The 17,613-nt window shown below is 34.8% G+C and overlaps 1 protein-coding gene across 1 annotated transcript in view; it reads left to right on the top strand.

Moving 5' to 3' along the window:
* Positions 1-15,775, top strand: part of LOC115229491 (MAU2 chromatid cohesion factor homolog) — a 71,045-nt gene extending 55,270 nt beyond the window's left edge. The window contains exons 10-19 of the mRNA XM_029799831.2: positions 782-885; positions 2,587-2,664; positions 3,429-3,494; positions 4,794-4,927; positions 5,768-5,812; positions 7,013-7,090; positions 9,367-9,478; positions 11,015-11,105; positions 12,443-12,570; positions 15,042-15,775. Of these exons, the coding sequence (XP_029655691.1) occupies positions 782-885; positions 2,587-2,664; positions 3,429-3,494; positions 4,794-4,927; positions 5,768-5,812; positions 7,013-7,090; positions 9,367-9,478; positions 11,015-11,105; positions 12,443-12,570; positions 15,042-15,101 (896 nt within the window). The 3' untranslated portion in view covers positions 15,102-15,775. The remainder of the gene's footprint in view (positions 1-781; positions 886-2,586; positions 2,665-3,428; positions 3,495-4,793; positions 4,928-5,767; positions 5,813-7,012; positions 7,091-9,366; positions 9,479-11,014; positions 11,106-12,442; positions 12,571-15,041) is intronic.
* The last annotated feature ends 1,838 nt before the right edge of the window (positions 15,776-17,613 follow it).

Below are 17,613 nucleotides of genomic sequence, written 5' to 3'. Positions count from 1 at the left end.
TGTCTACCAAATCCACTCACAAGGCTTTGGTAAGCACAGTGGTATAGTAGAAGACACTTGCCTAAGGTGCTGAGCAGTGGGACTGAACCTGGAACCATGTGGTTGGGAAGCAAGCTTCCTACCACAGCCAGGCCAGTGCCTATGTTGATAATTTTTTTTTGTTAATTGGATACATTTATATATTAGCAACATATTTTGACAAGAAAAGAAATAAAAAAAAAGAATAAAAGATGAAGTTATCGAGACTCTGCTCTCTGAACTATCTCATCAAGGAGACAAAAAAAGAGAAAAAATGGAGTGGTGGGGCAAGCAACAGAAGATGGGCGGGGTGGATAACTTGGTTGTACACCTCAGACCAACTGACTTGTTCAGCCACACCTCGCAGACATAATTCTGCCTGAAAAAAAAAAAAAAATTAGTAGAGGAAGAGTTTCGTCCCTTCGCTACCTGAAGTTCAGTTTTGCATTTTTCACTGGGCACAACTCTTTAATCACATTTCAATCCATACAGCCCCCTGTTACTGTTCAGTCACCATTTCTTCTTTCAACTACTAAATTCTCAGACCTCATTTAAAATATTAACTGCATTAAAGCTGGAGTCAATTCACCCTGCACAACCTTTATGCACTGTAAAAGCTACATGGAAGAAATACTTATTTTGAGCTGTTCCCTCTGTTAGGCTCTAATCCTTCTGATGTTTTTTAATGTACCTAAGATTCTGAATGCAACATATTTTCCGGCCTATTTATATTTTAAAAGCCTTCTTTTTTTTGCCTCTTCAGTGCTGGACGCCCATCCACTCTTATCATCATTCCAACTGATGCTGCTTGAACACATCGTCATGTGTCGTCTAATAATGGGCAGTAAGTCTGCTGCCATCCAAGAAGTAAGTCAACCAATTTTTCAAGATTGCTTTCTCTTTTTCTATATTCATCGGTATCCTTTGGTGTTTCATTTACAGTGATATAGGACAGTTCACGATAATGTTTAGGTCAATAAAAAGGAGATTAGTAATATGGAACAGTTAATGCCAATAATACTGTTAGAAAAAGAGCTTTGTTCTTATATATGTCAACCATATGGGTTTAGATTGTCATGTAATGACACTTGCTTCTGATAGGACTCTTTGGAGGAAGAACCCAGGACTCAAATCCCCATGAGCTTCCAAGGAATAGTGGGTGGTGAAAATGAATGGACATTTGTCAAATTCTAGCATGGGTTGTGTAATTCTGTAGTTTCAGAGAGAGAGAGTGAGAGTCATGCTACCACAGAACACCAACATTAAACAAATAAACTACACACACACGGAAAAAATATGGATTATATAACAAAATCAGATGGTAGATTTATCAGGTGGATTTGTTGTCTTAGAATAGGCTGAGAAATGAATTTCACATGTGGATGACTCTAAAATTTTGTTTGTTGACAAGATTTCTTTTGAGATTCTCTTAGAATCTTGTTAATTAATATTGATTAAAAAAAAAATCTGGTGCCTTTTAAACCATATCTCATGTTGACTGTTGGATCCTTCAAGTACAACAAAGGACTTATAAAAAATCCTGTTGCCAAGAACAGAAGTTGCTGCATCACCTTGTTGTAGATATTTTGGGTTATTGACTGAAAGAGGAATTAGATCAGTGTTATTTTATAGTTGATATAATGGCAAAATTTCAGAGCACTATGAAGACATTTCTATGATTCTGTCATCCAAACCTTAAATCTCTGTAAATTAGTGTACTTATATAATAATTTGTAATTTAATGACTGTGTTCTATAGTGGTATAGGATGAACCATTTCATAGGTTCTGATGGGTCCAAGGGCCACATTGTGTGGCGCCATGTAAAAGCACCCAGTGCACTCTAGTGATTGGGCATGAGGAAGGGCATCTAGCTGTAGAAGCCATGCCAAATCATACTGGACTCTGGTGCAGCCCCCCCCCACCCACTCTGGCTACACTGTCCAACCCATGCCAGCATGGACAACGGATGTTAATTGATGAGGATGATGTAGGTTTTGACATGGTTTCTACAGCTGGTTGACCTTCCTAACACCAACCACTTTACTGTGTGTACTGGGTGCTTTTTCGTGCCACCAGCACTTGACTAGGTCACCCTGCAGCTTTCAAAACTATGAATCCTGATCCTGAAGGAACAGATTTATACTAGGAGATGAGGGATTAAAGTGTGAAAGAAGGAGCCAGAGTAGGGTGGGTTTCTTACTGTAGAGGAACTACATGACTACATACAGTTTAGAAAAGAGGATAGGAGTGATTGTGGACCCTTGAGCTATGAAGTGAGTTAAAACAGAAGAATCAGGAGTGTGGGTGGGTAGAGGTTGTGGGGGTGTGTATGGGATTATGAGAGATGGGATATGGATGAGGAGGTGAATTTAATGAAGGAAGAACAAATGTGAGAGTTGGATCTAGTAAATGATGGATAAGGGTTAGCAGGAGTGATTAATGTTGCATGAGTGTGTTTGTGTGTGTGAAAAGCACCATAATAATGACTGTATTATATTTTAAAAATTAATGTAATGACTATATAATAATAATAATAATATTTATTTACATTTTCTGTCTCCTTTCAGATCTTCCAGGCTTGTAATGTCTGCCAACAACAACCCAGGTTATTTTCAACTCATGGAGCTCAAATACACACACTATTAGTGAGTGACCTGTCTTTAGTTTCTTTGTATTTCTTCGTTGTTTGTTTTAACTCATATACACACATATCTTATGTATATATATATATTTGAATCTGTGTGAATGTTTTACATTCTGTGCTGAGCTGAGCTGCAGATGGTATTATTGGTTGACATTTCCTCATCAACAAATTACCCAGTAGCTTTGTGGTCTTGAAGATGAGTTGATTGGAAACTCCCTTATTTGAAAAACAGATAAAGATTAGCAACGGGAAGGGCATCCAGCTGCAGAACAATCCTTTGGTTATATGTATTCATCTAATACAGGGGTTCTCAACCAGAGTCTATAGGGCACTTGAGGGTCCTTATAAGATTTTGTTGTTAAAATTTATCTGCAATAAATTGGTTATACTTTTACAATACACAAAATATTTTATTTTTTTAATACAGTTCCTGATAATATTTAATTATAAAAAATATAATAGGATATTTTTAAACATTGCATGACCAGGAGGGTCTATCTTAGTAAAATAGAGATCAAAGGGGTCTGTAGGCAAAAAATGATTGAGAACCACTGATCTAACCCATGACAACATGGAAAAATAGATGTAAAACAAACAAACTAATGTCACAACTTCATATTTTTTTCCTGTTTAAGGTTGAAGCTTCATGTATAAGACATACTTATTGTACATAAAGGTAACATTCATTGAAACACATGCATACACACGACATAAAAGCTTTTCATGTACTTTTATTATTATTTTCTGTCTCTTCCCTCCTTCTAGGGCCTTTATGCTATGTCTATGAACTGTATGGAGGCAGCAGAGTCACAGTTTAATACAGCTTTTAAAGTAAGTTTTCTGCTGCAAATTCAACCTTCATTTATGTTAGGCAAAAATTCTGTAGATGTTAAACATATTACATTTTTTATTTGTTTTTTTTTGGGGGGGGGGGCTAATTCACTGATTTTATATTCTCTAGAAGTTCTCTTTCATTGAAGTGATATTCAGTTTTAAGAATCAAAGTAAAATAATGCTCCACTGTATAAATCTAAGAATAAGGGAGTTGCTATGCAGTTGACTAACCTGCTAGAAATAATAGCTAAATTTCTCTTAACTCAAATTCTAACATCTTGATATGGAATGCTTGGACACCTCAGCTAAAGTAGTCCTCTATATTTTATTAAAAGATGGTTGAAATGTCATCAATTGATCAGACATCTGCTTGGTTTAAACAGCTACAACTGTTGTTGCTGGACCAGTGTTGAGACAAAATTAAAATGAAATGTACCAAGTATCTCTTATTGGTAGAACTATCTGCTTTAAATCTTCATTTGGAAGAAATCTGATCTGTTGAATGTGTTAACTAGAGTATGGTACAAGAGCCATTTCCTCTCTTCGATGTTGTTTCCTCATCACAGAACTGTAAGGTAGGCAAATCACACAAGTTGCCTCTGTGGAACAAAAGGTAAAATTGATCTTCGATAAAATTCATAGAAAATAAGCTTTTTAAGATTTGCTTAAATGATCAAAACAGAAATATTTATTCATCTGCCACATTAAATGCAGGCATTGATTTTGTAACAATTGGTGAACTTTACATATAAATTCGTTTCAAATTTTGGCACCAGGCCAGCAATTTCAGAGGAAGTTGAAAGTGGATTACATTAACCCCAGTGCCCAACTGTTACTTATTTTATTGACCCCAAAAGGACGTAAAACAAAGTCAACCTTGGTAGTATTTGATCTCAGACTGATGAAATGCTGCTAAGCATTTTACCTGGATGCTAGTGATTCTACCAGCTTGCCACCTTAACTTTAAATATATATATATATATTGATTTCACTTGACTAACCACAGTCCGGTTTGTTGTTGAACCTTGATCATTTCTGATCTAGCAGACTTATTAAATATGTTTCAGACCTAAATCATCATCATTAGTACATATGTCAGACTACATTATCCACAATGTGGGCAAAATAGATTTTAGCTTCTACTTCTAGCAGGTGTCAAGCAATCACATAATCCCTCCTTTACTGTCTTTTGTAAATAGATGAGAGGCATCATTAGTTGAGTGTGTGAGCTGACCCAAATATTTTTGTTTAACTTTTCATTTTCATCATTTTTTTCTTTTATCCTTTTACTTGCAGCTTTCTACCGATGTAGATTTAAGAACATTTGTAAAACTGAACCTTGCTATTGTATATTTACGAACAAATAGACAAACAGATTTAATAAGTCTTCTGGAAACAGTAGTTTCACCCCAGAAGGTTTCTCCTTCCACGTAAGTTATATTTTTCAACTGTTCTTTATTTCCATAAGCATAAATTTTAGTTAATGAGTTTTTATCTCATAAAGCTAATACACATTTAAATACAAAGTAATCATAAAATTGTTGTTTTCAACACCTGACTTTAATTATTACGAATTATATAGCCCAACACTAACCCTTACATTCAGTTCTTCCATCCCAGAATGTCAGCTGTCTGGAGCACTCTCCCTGCTCATGTCTTTTGTGCAGGTTTTGAATTACAAAGGTTCAAGAGGAGTATTAAACCTTTTGTTATCACATTTCTGTTGAAATACAATGCCTTTGCTTCAAATGATTTTGAAAATAATAAAGAATTTAGTAAAATAAATTTGTCATTATTAAGCTGGTATCTGGAACATTAACATGAAATTTGGATGGAAGGTTTTTTATTTAGATCACCTTAAAACAGGAAGCTTATATCTTAGAAGCAGGCCAGTTTTGGGTGAGTTGGTATCAAAAGGGTTAGCATGGAATTTAAATGAAGGACAGTTGTAATGTTGATTGTTTAAGCAGATGGCAATCAGGTGCATAACAGTGACCAAACACATTTGTTCTTGTGAATCACTGCTTTGATGGTGTTTATCTTGCTTGAATATGTATTGTTTTCAACACAAGCCTATAGAAAAATTTTATCTTGACAATTACGCAGCATCAGGCCTTCTAATGGTGTATATACATATACTGTGATATATATATATATACATGGCAAGTTTAATTTAATGCTATGATCATTTCCTCCTCCCCTTCTCTTCATAACCACCTCCCTCCTTTGTTTTATATAGCTGTCATTGTTTCTTAATGTGTTGTTTCTAGAGATAGAAGGTTGTCAACAGACAGTGAAGTAATGAGCCGAATCGGGTATGTATAATAACCATTTTATTGGAATAAAAATTATATTAAAAGTTGTAATGACAGAATATTGTTTTAAGATCTTTAATGCAGATGAAGTTAGGTACAATATATAAAGGGATGTCAATAAATGAAGACAAAGAAAAGCTATTGTATTACCTTGCATAAGTTGTTCAATAATGTTCCTATTACATATTGGGAGTGATTTCCCTTATCAAATGTAAGAGAGAAAATAATCCAAAAGTTCAGAGAAAAAGTCTATTATCAGCATGCCATTCTGGTGTGTTTACAAGGCTTCAAGCAAATTTCAGTTATCTGAAGGATTTTGTAGTTTCTAGTTCAGCATGGATGTAAACTGAGTTAACTTGTATATATGGAATCAAAAAGGGAAAGACTTAAAAATACAAAATAAACTGTAAATAAAAGTAATTTTCCTAGAAGTAACTATAAACCTTTTGGAAACAGTTATTGACAATACAGTTCTATATTTAAGAGATGAGGAATTATGGACATTATTCACAATTGGCAGATATTTGTCCTCATCTTGTTTGTTGTTAACCCAGGTTCGAAATTTCCCCAGGCCACCTGATGAAGGCTGGAGAGTATATCAGCCAAAACGTTGTGTTAACAACAAACAAGATGAGGACAAATATCCATCAATTGTAAATAATATAAATGAAGTTATTGACATGTCTATTTCGTATTGTTTTCAGAAAAAAAAATTATTGTTGTGGTTTTAAAAATTTGTTTTATATTCTATCTAACCCTTTAGCATTCACATTATTCTATCAAAAGTAATGCTTCATGCATAATTTTGTAGCTCTAAGATTTTGATGAGATAACTGTTAATTTTTAGAATGACATTGTAGAGTTGGTGTAAGAGGCCAGAGTTGGCCAGTTTGAGCATAAAACAGGTGAAATATTTTGGGAAAAAAAAATTTTAGATTTGCTTAATACGCTCATGTACAAAAATGGATTTAAAATATTAATTAAAAACATTGCTGGATGACTGTAAAATTCACATTGGTAAGAAACGCACATATAAGAAAGTGAATGAATAGAATTTAAGTGCTTCAGTAATGCAATCCAATGCCCCCCAAAGAAGCCTGCGGTGTGTCTTGAAATTAACTTTTCTCAAGATTAATTTTTGCTTTATTGTTTCTTTCATCTATTTGTTCTTGATAAAATTTTCCTTTATTTTATTTTCAGCTCGCACAGTTTACGGGCTTCTGCATTTTATGTTCGTGGATTGCAGGCATTCTTTCAGGCAGGCTATAATGAAGCCAAGTGAGTAATGCTGTTTAAAATGAAACTTGGGGTTTTAGCCTTTAGGATTCAGATAACTCTGTCATATGCAATGCTTATTTATTGGCATTTTTAATAAATCATGCATTATTTTGAAGCTTTGAGTTTTTGACAGTGTGATTGTTTAGTTTTAGAATGACTTTGTAAGGGTAGTGTGAGAGGCCAAATCTGGCTGGTTTGAACATAAAACAATATTTGGGCTGAATATGGCTGGTTTAAATGCTAAAAAGGTTTTAAAAACAGAGTTAGAATTTTAAAGGGGAAAAAGCACGAAAAATGATTTCTTCCCAAGTTAATTGGCTGTGTTAATTAATTTTCTGCTGTATCAAAGCTAGAAAAAGAGGAAGAGTGGTAATGAATGTCTCTTCTGTTTTTCTACAGACATTACTTTCTATATCCATTGTAGACATTAAAATGGCGATGATGGCAGTGATTATGATTGTTTTTTTTAGATAAGTTGAAGATAAGGTTAAGAAACTAGCTTTGCAATCACATGGTTTCTGGTCAGTCTCAGAGAATTTGGTAGAAGTGAGTGTGTGAGAGAGAGAGAGGCATTAGCATCATTATTTAGCATCTGTTTTACATGTTGACATGGATTAGATGGTTTGGCTGGAGCTGGAAAGCTGCATTTTGTTTTGGCTTGGTTTTTACAGCTGGATGCCCTTCTTAATGCCAACCACTCTACAGAGTGCACTGGGTGCCTTTTACATGTTACTGGCATGGGTGCCCTTTATGTGTCACCGGTGCTGGTCATGATCACGATTTCACTTAGCTTGATGTGTCTTCCTAAGCACAGCAAATTGCAAGAAGTCTTGGTCTCTTTGTGAGATTCAACAAGTGAAGATCATATTTCACCAACTCATCTCACATATTCCTCATAACTTTATATTAGAGATCATTAAGGTCAATGGATTAAGTAGAATGAGTGACAAACAAAATAAGTTGCTTCATTTAGTTTCATACCTTCATGTTATAAGTTGCCAATTCACTTTACATGCTTCATTAATTCTTTTCAATGTATGACTGTGAGACCTTATTTTTATATAGGATTTGTGGTTATATAAGCAATTAACAGTAATGAGGTTTTGTGTTTATAAAAGCGATTAATACTGATGGAGTGTTTTGCTTATATATAAGCAATCAATATTGATGTTTAATCTATGTAGAAATACATATGTGGTATGTTGAATTGAGTTTGTAACTGTGATCAAGAGAAGTTCACACAATTCCCTATGTACTCAAACTATTGTTTTAAAACTATCTTCCTTTTAGTTGAATTTTGCTTTAAAATCAAAGATAAAATAGAATGGTTATAAAATTTAGGGTACTGGATTACTTATTGAATAGTCAGGAAGTAATATTTTATTAGCCTTTGTAGCGTACTGCTCAGCAAGGTACATAACTCTTGTTCCACGCTAATTGATAAAAAAAAATACCCCCAAATCTGTCTTGCATCTTCACAGTTAAATTTTTAATAGTAGGAAACATCTTCAACTGTAAAAACAATTATTCCAACAGTGAAAAAAAAAATCTGCTTATGCAGGTATTGGAAAATGGATGTAAAATAGTATATAAAAAAAAAAGATAGTTGAATGTTCATATTTTCTAAACATGAAGTGTGCTGTGGTGATGTGAAAATATTGTAGCTGATCATCATCAGATAATTTAGAACTTGACATTAATCTGTTCTTTTAACAATTTTCTTTCATTTATTTCATTTGGAGAAAGGCATGAATGTCATATAATTGTTTTCTCTTCCCTATAAATTTTAATATTTATGACTTTCTCATCTCATATTCTTCATGCACTTGTGGTCCCTCTATCACAGCTATTATGAGGGAGATAAATCATTTTGTCATAATTCAATGCAGGTCTAGAAAATTGAAATTGAAGAAATTTAAAGAAAAAGTTGCATAGAACTCACATTTGTTTTTGATTATACTTCATACATTGTTCATAAAAATCATTGATTATCATGAAGCATTATTTCATTCTTTTTTGAAGTGATCATCTGCATGACATAACCTCTGACTTATTAAACATTTTATGAAGTGAGACATTTCATCAAAGATGGAAAACTTCTGGAAGTTCCAGAAAACTTCTGGAACTTCTAGAATATGCTTTTCTTTTCCCCACTTAGAATGGTAGTAGTTAAGTGGAAAAAAAAGATGAAAGTAGATGGATATTGTTGTAGTTATTCACTTCTTGTATTTGGTTTTGTTAATCCACATTTCTTTATCTTTGTATTTTTTCTTCAGACGCTACCTACGCGAGACGCTGAAAATGGCCAATGCTGAAGACTTAAATCGTTTAACATCATGTTCACTGGTTTTATTAGGGCATATATTTTTATCATTAGGAAATAGCAGGGTAAATATAATTTGGCATCATTATTTTTCGTTATTTTTGTTTTTTTGCTATTTTTGAAAATTTGTTCCACATTTTCTGGTTAAGGTTTTTTGACATATTATTTTTATTTCACAATTGGTGTACATTAGTGTCAGGGATTACAAGTAACTGACAGATCAATCATTGGTTCACTGTATTTATGTTGGTGGCAGTGACAAGGGATTGTAATATAGTGATAATATACTAGTGTCACTCAGTTGCTGATACCTACCACTAGTATTTTTAAAAACCAAAAACAGTATGAACATGTGGTTCCCCTAATGGGCACAGTTATTACAAGGGAGATAATTATTTTGTCATTATATAAAACGGGATTAGAAACTTGAATTTGAAATTATGGAAATTTCAGGAAAAAGTTACTAAGAATTCACTTTTTAAATTTTTTTACTTAATATGAATTTCTTGAAATTCTTATAAAAACAACAGGATGAGTCAGCAAGGCTGCTCAGCCTGCTAGAAATAGTTACTAAAGTTTCTTATTGTCTTAATGAAGGACATGGATAACATAGTCTGAGATGTGGAAAGTCATGTCTCGAGTCTCTTTCAATATGATGCAGCTGGATCAGAGTTGATCTAGGTTCAACAGCAACAAATAAAGCTGTGACTTATCGAATGAAGTTGAAATGTTTGAAGTTTATAAACTGTTACTAAATCAGTGCCAGTGTTTTATGTGGCAGTGAAACAAATATTTCTTATGTTTCTAATATTTAAACAAATCTTAAGATGTTAATTTTGTATAAATTTTATTAAGGTCCAACTTTGCCTTTCATTCTACCCAAAATCAATAAAATAAGTATGAGCCAGTCAACAATACCCACCCCTGTTTTTACTCATATAAGAAATCTTGGCTTATAATGTCTGCTTTCTGTCTCTTCTTTTAACCTTTTCTGCTGAGTTTAAGGCAGCGAGCTGGCAGAATTGGTACCCTGCTAGGCAAAATGCCTTGTGACATTTTGTCTGTCTTTACATTCTGAGTTCAAATGCCACTGGGGTTGACTTTGCCGTTCATCCTTTCGGGATTGATAAAATAAATCACTGGGGTTGATGTAATTGATTGTTCCCTTTCACCAATTATGGCTATAATATGAAAGATTATTATTATTATTGTTTTGATTCAAATTCAGGTAGAAAGCCAGTAATTTTAATGGGGATAGGGAAATTTGTTACATTGACCCTGAAAAGATGAAAGACAAAGCTTGGTGGTGTTGGAACTCAAAACAGAGCTGGAAGAAATGCTGCTAGGCATTTTGTCTGATGTACTAACAACTCTATCAATTTGTCTTTATTATTATTATTATTGTTGTTAGAAGTATCATTAGCATGTCAGAGAGAAGTTTTAGTGGTATTTCTTCCAAATCTTTATGTTCTTAGTTCAAAATTTCATCCCAGACAAATCCACACAGTAAAGCTCTACTTCAGTTATTCATTTTTTCTATATATTTCTCTAGGAATAGTTCATTCTCTGCTATCATCTGCCATGTTTATTTTCTATTGCAGGAAGCCATGAACATGGTAACTCCAGCCATGCAGTTGGCTGGTAAAATCCCGGATGTACATGTTCAGCTCTGGGCCTCTTCATTACTCAAAGGTAATTTTGCATGCTTTAATTAAGTTAGTATTACTTAATGAGGGAAGTTACTCTTTCCAGTTTTCTTTACCTTCTCCCTATTGTTTTTTTTTGTTTTGCTTTACTTATATTTTTCTGTGGTGACCAAACATCTTTATGCTCTGACATCTTGTTCGCCATATCTCTATCTTCTTTCCAGTGTGGTAGCCATGTATCTCTTCTAAAGCAAGACTCCTCTAGTTGTTCCTTTTTCATACCTTTCAACACCTCCCATAAAGCCACCTCCCCTTGTAGGCTTTTCCTTTGTCTTGCAAGTTACTTGATGACTTTAACTCATACTGATCACACAGGAAAAATCACCCAATACACTCTGTAAAGTGGTTGGCATTAGGAAAGACATCCAGCTGTAGAAACCATGCTATACCAGACACTGGAGGCCAATGCAGTCATCTGGCTCATTGGATCCTGACAAAACATTTAACCCATGCATTGAATGGTGATGATAATATATTTTGGATCATTGCTACAACATTCATTCATTTATCTATTTAATGTCTATTTTCCCATTCTAGTATAGACTTTCATTATTTTAACCCTTTTGATAGCAACCCACTCAGGACCACCCTTGGTTCAATGATACAAACTTCCTGTCTAAAAGATACCTAGATTAAAGCCTTTTTTCCTAACACCAGCTAAATAACAGCAAAGTTGTTTTACTAATTTCATTGAAACATTGACGGTGTATTTCAACAGAAATATGGTAAAAATAGTGTTAATATCTCTTTTTCCACTTTGGCATGAGTTGTACAAGTTTGAAATAAAATCTCTCTAAATATTGTGATTTTAAGCAGAACAATGATATGATGATTACTTTTAAAACTTGTCAGAACAATTCACAACTATGAACCACTGTCTTGTAGATATGAAATGTGTTATGTTTCAGCATTCTGGCTCTGGTCCTGTCATCACTGTTACATGATACTGCCATAAAAACCAGGATTTTAAACATTTGGTCACAATTTTAAAGCTAGAGAAGAGTTTATTGAGGAAAATATGGCTGCAATATTGAGAGACCATTTGATTTGCTGTAATATTATTGTTGTTGGGTTACTCTTGTCAACCTTGATTGAGCACAGCTATGATAGACATAAAGATACTTGATCAAACAGTTGTGCTCCACTGATCCATATCTTGTATACAAGTTGCATCTACCTAGCTGAAAAATCCCATATTAATCATATGGATGTTGTGTGACAGTCTAGACATAGTTGTGGTAGTGTTGATAATGATTGTGTTGCTATTTCTAATTACTGTTGATGTGCTTAATTTCATAACTGTTTTTTTCTTCTGTATTATAGACCTATATCGTTTGTGTGGGGACCAGGTAAAAGAGGCCGAAGGTTACAGGATGCACACCAGCTTTTCTCAAGATCTCCTTAAAGATCATTTTCAGTCATCACAGTTATCTGAACATGGCTTAATACAAGTAAGTATGAATAAAAGCACTCATGCTCATAAGTGCTTAAACATAACTATGGCTTAGGCACTTCACCACACATCTTTTTTTTCATATTATTAGTTTCTGTGACCCTTCAAGCCTGATTGAGAATAATGTTTATTTTCAGCATCTAGTGTTGGGTACATGGAGTGTGGCCAATTGAGATTAATGAAAGGGGAGCTGTAGGATTAATGGGATGTAATTTTCTGGTTCAGAGGAGCAGATATTGTTTTGTCAGGGTTAGAAGAGGCAGAGATAATAAAAGAAAATATTTTTGAATCATAGCACCGCCCTTGCTAAATCAGTTTTTGGATATGATGGATGTTTGTGTGAGTGTGGAGTAGCATAACTGTATCAAATATGTGGTTAATAACTCCAGTGCAGTATATCTGTGGAGTTGTAGTAATGTTCCAGATATATGAGTTGTAGTGTGTGTGTGTGTGTACAGCCTTATCTTAGCATCATGTAATGATTGTAAATGTGTATCATTGTGTTACAAAGCAATGTTTGTTTCTAGTTTTCTGTGAAAAATGCTTGGAAACAGATGATGGTTGGCAACAGAAAGGGCATCTGGAAATAGAGAATCTATCTCCAGAAATCCTGTCTAACCCATGCAGGCATGAAAAAGTGGATGCTAAATGATGCTGTTAATAATATTCTAATGCTGTATGTATGTGTGTGTGCGTGTGTCTGTGGTAGCAATTCCGCCTTGGATATGTGAATAGTATTCCAATGTTCTCAGAGTAGTAGTAGCATCACTACTCACTCAGCTGTTGTAATTATGAGAATATAACTATACATATTTGATGTGCAATGTCAGTGTAAATGTGTGACAGTGCTAGTGTACTGAGGGAAATGTTGGGGATAAGATGAATTAAATGCCGTGTGCAAGAGAGAAGGCTGCACTTGTTTGGTCATGTGATGCATATGTATGTAGACACTTGTATACAGAAGTGCTGATCACTTAAAATGGATGGAACTTGTGGAGGAGTGAGACTCAGGAAGACTTGAATATTAAATGATGATGATGATGATCATAAGTCAATGATCTGTATTTTTACCTTGTATTTTGTTCATTTTGTGCTTAGGACCAATGTCTTACCTTCTTATATCTCACATTGTTTTGGCTTTTCAAAACTAAATTTAAAAAGTCATTTACCTATATTATAGGCACAAGTGTGGTTGTGTGGTAAGAAGTTTGCTTGCCAACCACATGGTCCCAGGTTCAGTCCCACTGCATGATAGCTTAGGCAAATGGATTTACTATAGCCTCGGGTTGACTATAGCCTTGTGAGTGGATTTGGTAGGCAAAACTCTGTGTGTGTGTACACACACACACACATACATATATAGGTGTAGCTGTGTGGTAAGAAGCTTGCTAACCAACCACATCGTTCCAGGTTCAGTCCCACTGTGGTACCTTGGGCAAGTGTCTTCTACTAAAACCTTGGACCAGCCGAAGCCTTGTGAGTGGATTTGGTAGGCTGAAACTGAAAGAAGCCCATTGTGTATGTGTCTGTGTTTGTTCCCCCACCATTGCTTGACAATCTATGTTGGTGTGTTTATGTCCTCGTAACTTAGTGTTTTCCACCAAAGTGACCAATAGAATAAGTACTAGGTTTGCAAAGAATAAGTCCTGGGGTTAATTTGTTCAACTAAAGGCAGTGCTCCAGCATGGCCACAGTCAAATGACTAAAACAAGTGAAAAAAGAATATATATATATATATATATATATATATATATAATCAGGAGTGGCTGTGTGGTAAGTAGCTTGCTTCCCAACCACATGGTTCCAGGTTCATTCCTACTGCATGGCACCTTGGACAAGTGCCTTCTACTTTAGCCTCGGCCGACGAAAGCCTTGTGAGTGGATTTGGTAGATAGAAACTGAAAGAAGCCTGTCGTATATATATATATATATATGTATGTGTTTGTGTGTCTGTGCTTGTCCCCCCAACATCGCTTGACAGCCGATGGTGGTGTGTTTGCGTGCCCCGTAACTTAACAGTTCAGCAAAAGAGACTGATAGAAATAAGTACTGGGCTTACAAAGAATAAGTCCTGGGGTCGATTTGCTCAACTGAAGGCGGTACTCGAACATGGCTGCAGTCAAATGACTGAAACAAGTAAGAGTATATATGTGAAGTGTTTGTGTTTGTCCCCCACCATTGCTTGACAACTGATTGGAGTGTGTTTATGTCCCTGTAACTTAGCATTTTGGTAAAAGACACCGATAGAATAAATGCTAGTAACCAGTACTTTAAAAAAAAATGTACTGGTCTTGATTTCTTTGACTACAAAAAAAAAAAACCAGAAGCAAAAAGAGGCAGTGCTGCAGCATGACCAGTCTCAAGATTGAAACAAGTAAAATATGTCAATGTTTCATGTAAACTAATATTATTTCTTCGATGTTTGTGTTTTATTTATATTGATTTTCTTTTTTTCTTCTTTGTTTTCAGTGGACCGATGGTCCGTGTCCTTTCCACCTGTCATCAGAGGTGTCCAGTAGCATTTTGTGAGAAGATGCAGGTGAACCTTCCCTCCCATCTGTTGTTTTAACCAACTGGCTGTGCAGCTGATCAAATGAATACCTAACTGACCTGCATTGCTGCATGTTATGATGCAGTGGTGTGCAGGTTTAAAAAAGAAATAATAGGGGTGATGGAGATATTTAATGGTCCTGGAGTGAAAACAGAGAAGAGACAAAGAAAAGCAGAAAAGAAGAGGGTGGGGAGGGAGGGGGTGACTACAAAATAAGTAAAAGTTTCTACTTTATCTCTCTCTTCTATCTTCCTTCCTTCCTCCTACTTCCTGCCTCCTTTTCCTGCTCTCTGCCTGTCTTCTCTCCTGTGTACACCACCACCACCACCATCATATCATCATCTTCATCATCATCATCTGTTACACTCCATTACTATTACCAACATTTGTTTTACATATGCATGTACTTATGTATGTGAATATGTTACATTTTTTTTTCACTACATGGTTTTGGGCTTGGTTCCACTGCACGGCACCTTGGGCAAGTGTTTTTGTATTATATCCCCAGGCAGATCAAAGCCTTACAGATGGATTTGATAGACAGAGGCTGAAGGAAGCCCTATATGTATGCGTATGCATGTGTGTGTGCATGTGCACATGTATATAATGTGTGTGTATGTGTTATATATGTATGTATATATGTGCGTATATATCATCATCATCATCATATGTGTATATATATCTATATTTGTGTATATATATATCTGTGTGTATATGTATATATATGTGTATATATAATTTTGTGTTTGTGTTTGTCCCTTCACCATCGTTTGACATGTTGGTGTGTTTATGTCCCTGTAACTTAGCAGTTTGGCAAAAGTGACCAATAGAATAAGTACTAGACTTACAAAGAGTAAGTCTTTGGGTCAGTTTGTTCAACTAAAGGCAGTTCTCCAGCATGACCACAGTCAAATGACTGAAACAAGTAAAAGAATATACATGTATATTTATGTATGTATGTATGTATGTATGTATGTATGTATGTGTATGTATGTATATGTATATATATATATATATATATAGTGCACGTACTTATGCTGTATGTTGCTTCTGAAAATCATGAGCTACAATTACTGTTGATTATCATTTCTCCTGTCAATAAATCTTCCACTGGATTTGTTCCTTTGAAGACCTGTCAAATTAGAGATTCCTAATTTTGAAAAGCAAATAAAGGTTCGGAACAGGATGGGCATCTTGACTGTAAAACAGTGCCCCAGTTGCATATTCCTCTAACCCATGTTAGCATGGAAAAATGGATGTAAAAACGAAACGATGTCTGTGCATGTGTGTATATATATATAAAGCATCTTTTTAAAACTCTGTCTCTCGTACTCCCTTCCCTCATCATATCTATTAGTTTCTACCATTGTTGTGTGTTTGCATGATTTGTTTATACATTTACTGTCAACAGAGTACACTCTCTGTGTTTGGACACACATTTGTGTTTTAGTTTGCAACATACTTCATGAGTAGGCAGTCTGCATCCAGCTGGTAGTGCTGTTACTCTTTATATTCAGTACAGCTGCAGTTGCAGCAGAAGTTGATTGCCATGCACACTGGTGCATGCCATCATTAAGTTCTATAGTAGAACAGTGCAGTGCTGTGAGAATGAGATAAGATTGTGTTCTATATAGAGGGGGAGAAAAGGAGGGAAAATGAGTAGAGGTGGAGCAAGTGTGAATGAGAGGTTAGAAGGTTATTATCGTTAAAGTGCGATACTGTGATATAGCCAAAAAAAAATATAATAATAATAGCTGTAATTAATTTAAATAAATAATGATGAACAAACAATATTTTAGTAAGCACACAATATACACTTACATTCGCTCTCTCTTTCATTTTCTCAACCCCGTCTGCTTTGAGATACAAGCAAAAGCAATTGAAAAGGCACAGAACAATTTGAGATGTTAGAGTAGGGCTGAGCTGTAGTGGAGGTTGATGATTGAACAGTATGATTCAGTGTTTTACTACTGCTTCCCTTCTCAGTATTTGTTGTTTAATGTTTATCTATTTGGCAATTTAACTAAAGAGAATTGCTGAAGGAAGGTTTTAATTTAGATCACTGTAATCCTTTTGCTACTGTATCTCTTTTGAAATACACTGCTTTCGTTGTAATTAATTTTGAAAATGCTAAAGAATTTAGTAAAATAGCATTGTCATTATTAAGCTGGTATTTGAATATAATTATTTTAAATAACGTTTTTAATAAATATAGAAATAAAACTAACATGGAATTTTGGTGGAAGGTTTTAATTTAAATAATTTTATAACTTGGAGTTTGTATCATAGAACCAGTGGATGATCTGAGGCAGGTTTATATCAGAATAATTATAGTTAAGGTGTATACTTAAGGTCTTTTGACTTGCTAGAATATGTCCACAATACAAAGCCAGATTTGTTTGCTCCCTGGCTACAGAGTGTAACATGACCCATCTGCAATCTGTCTGTCTGAAACACCTCATACTATTCTGTTTTAAACCTTAATGACAA

This window comes from Octopus sinensis, linkage group LG2 (genome assembly GCF_006345805.1).
Source record: "Octopus sinensis linkage group LG2, ASM634580v1, whole genome shotgun sequence".
Classification (NCBI taxonomy): domain Eukaryota; kingdom Metazoa; phylum Mollusca; class Cephalopoda; order Octopoda; family Octopodidae; genus Octopus; species Octopus sinensis.
This window is presented reverse-complemented; position numbering and strand designations above follow the sequence as displayed.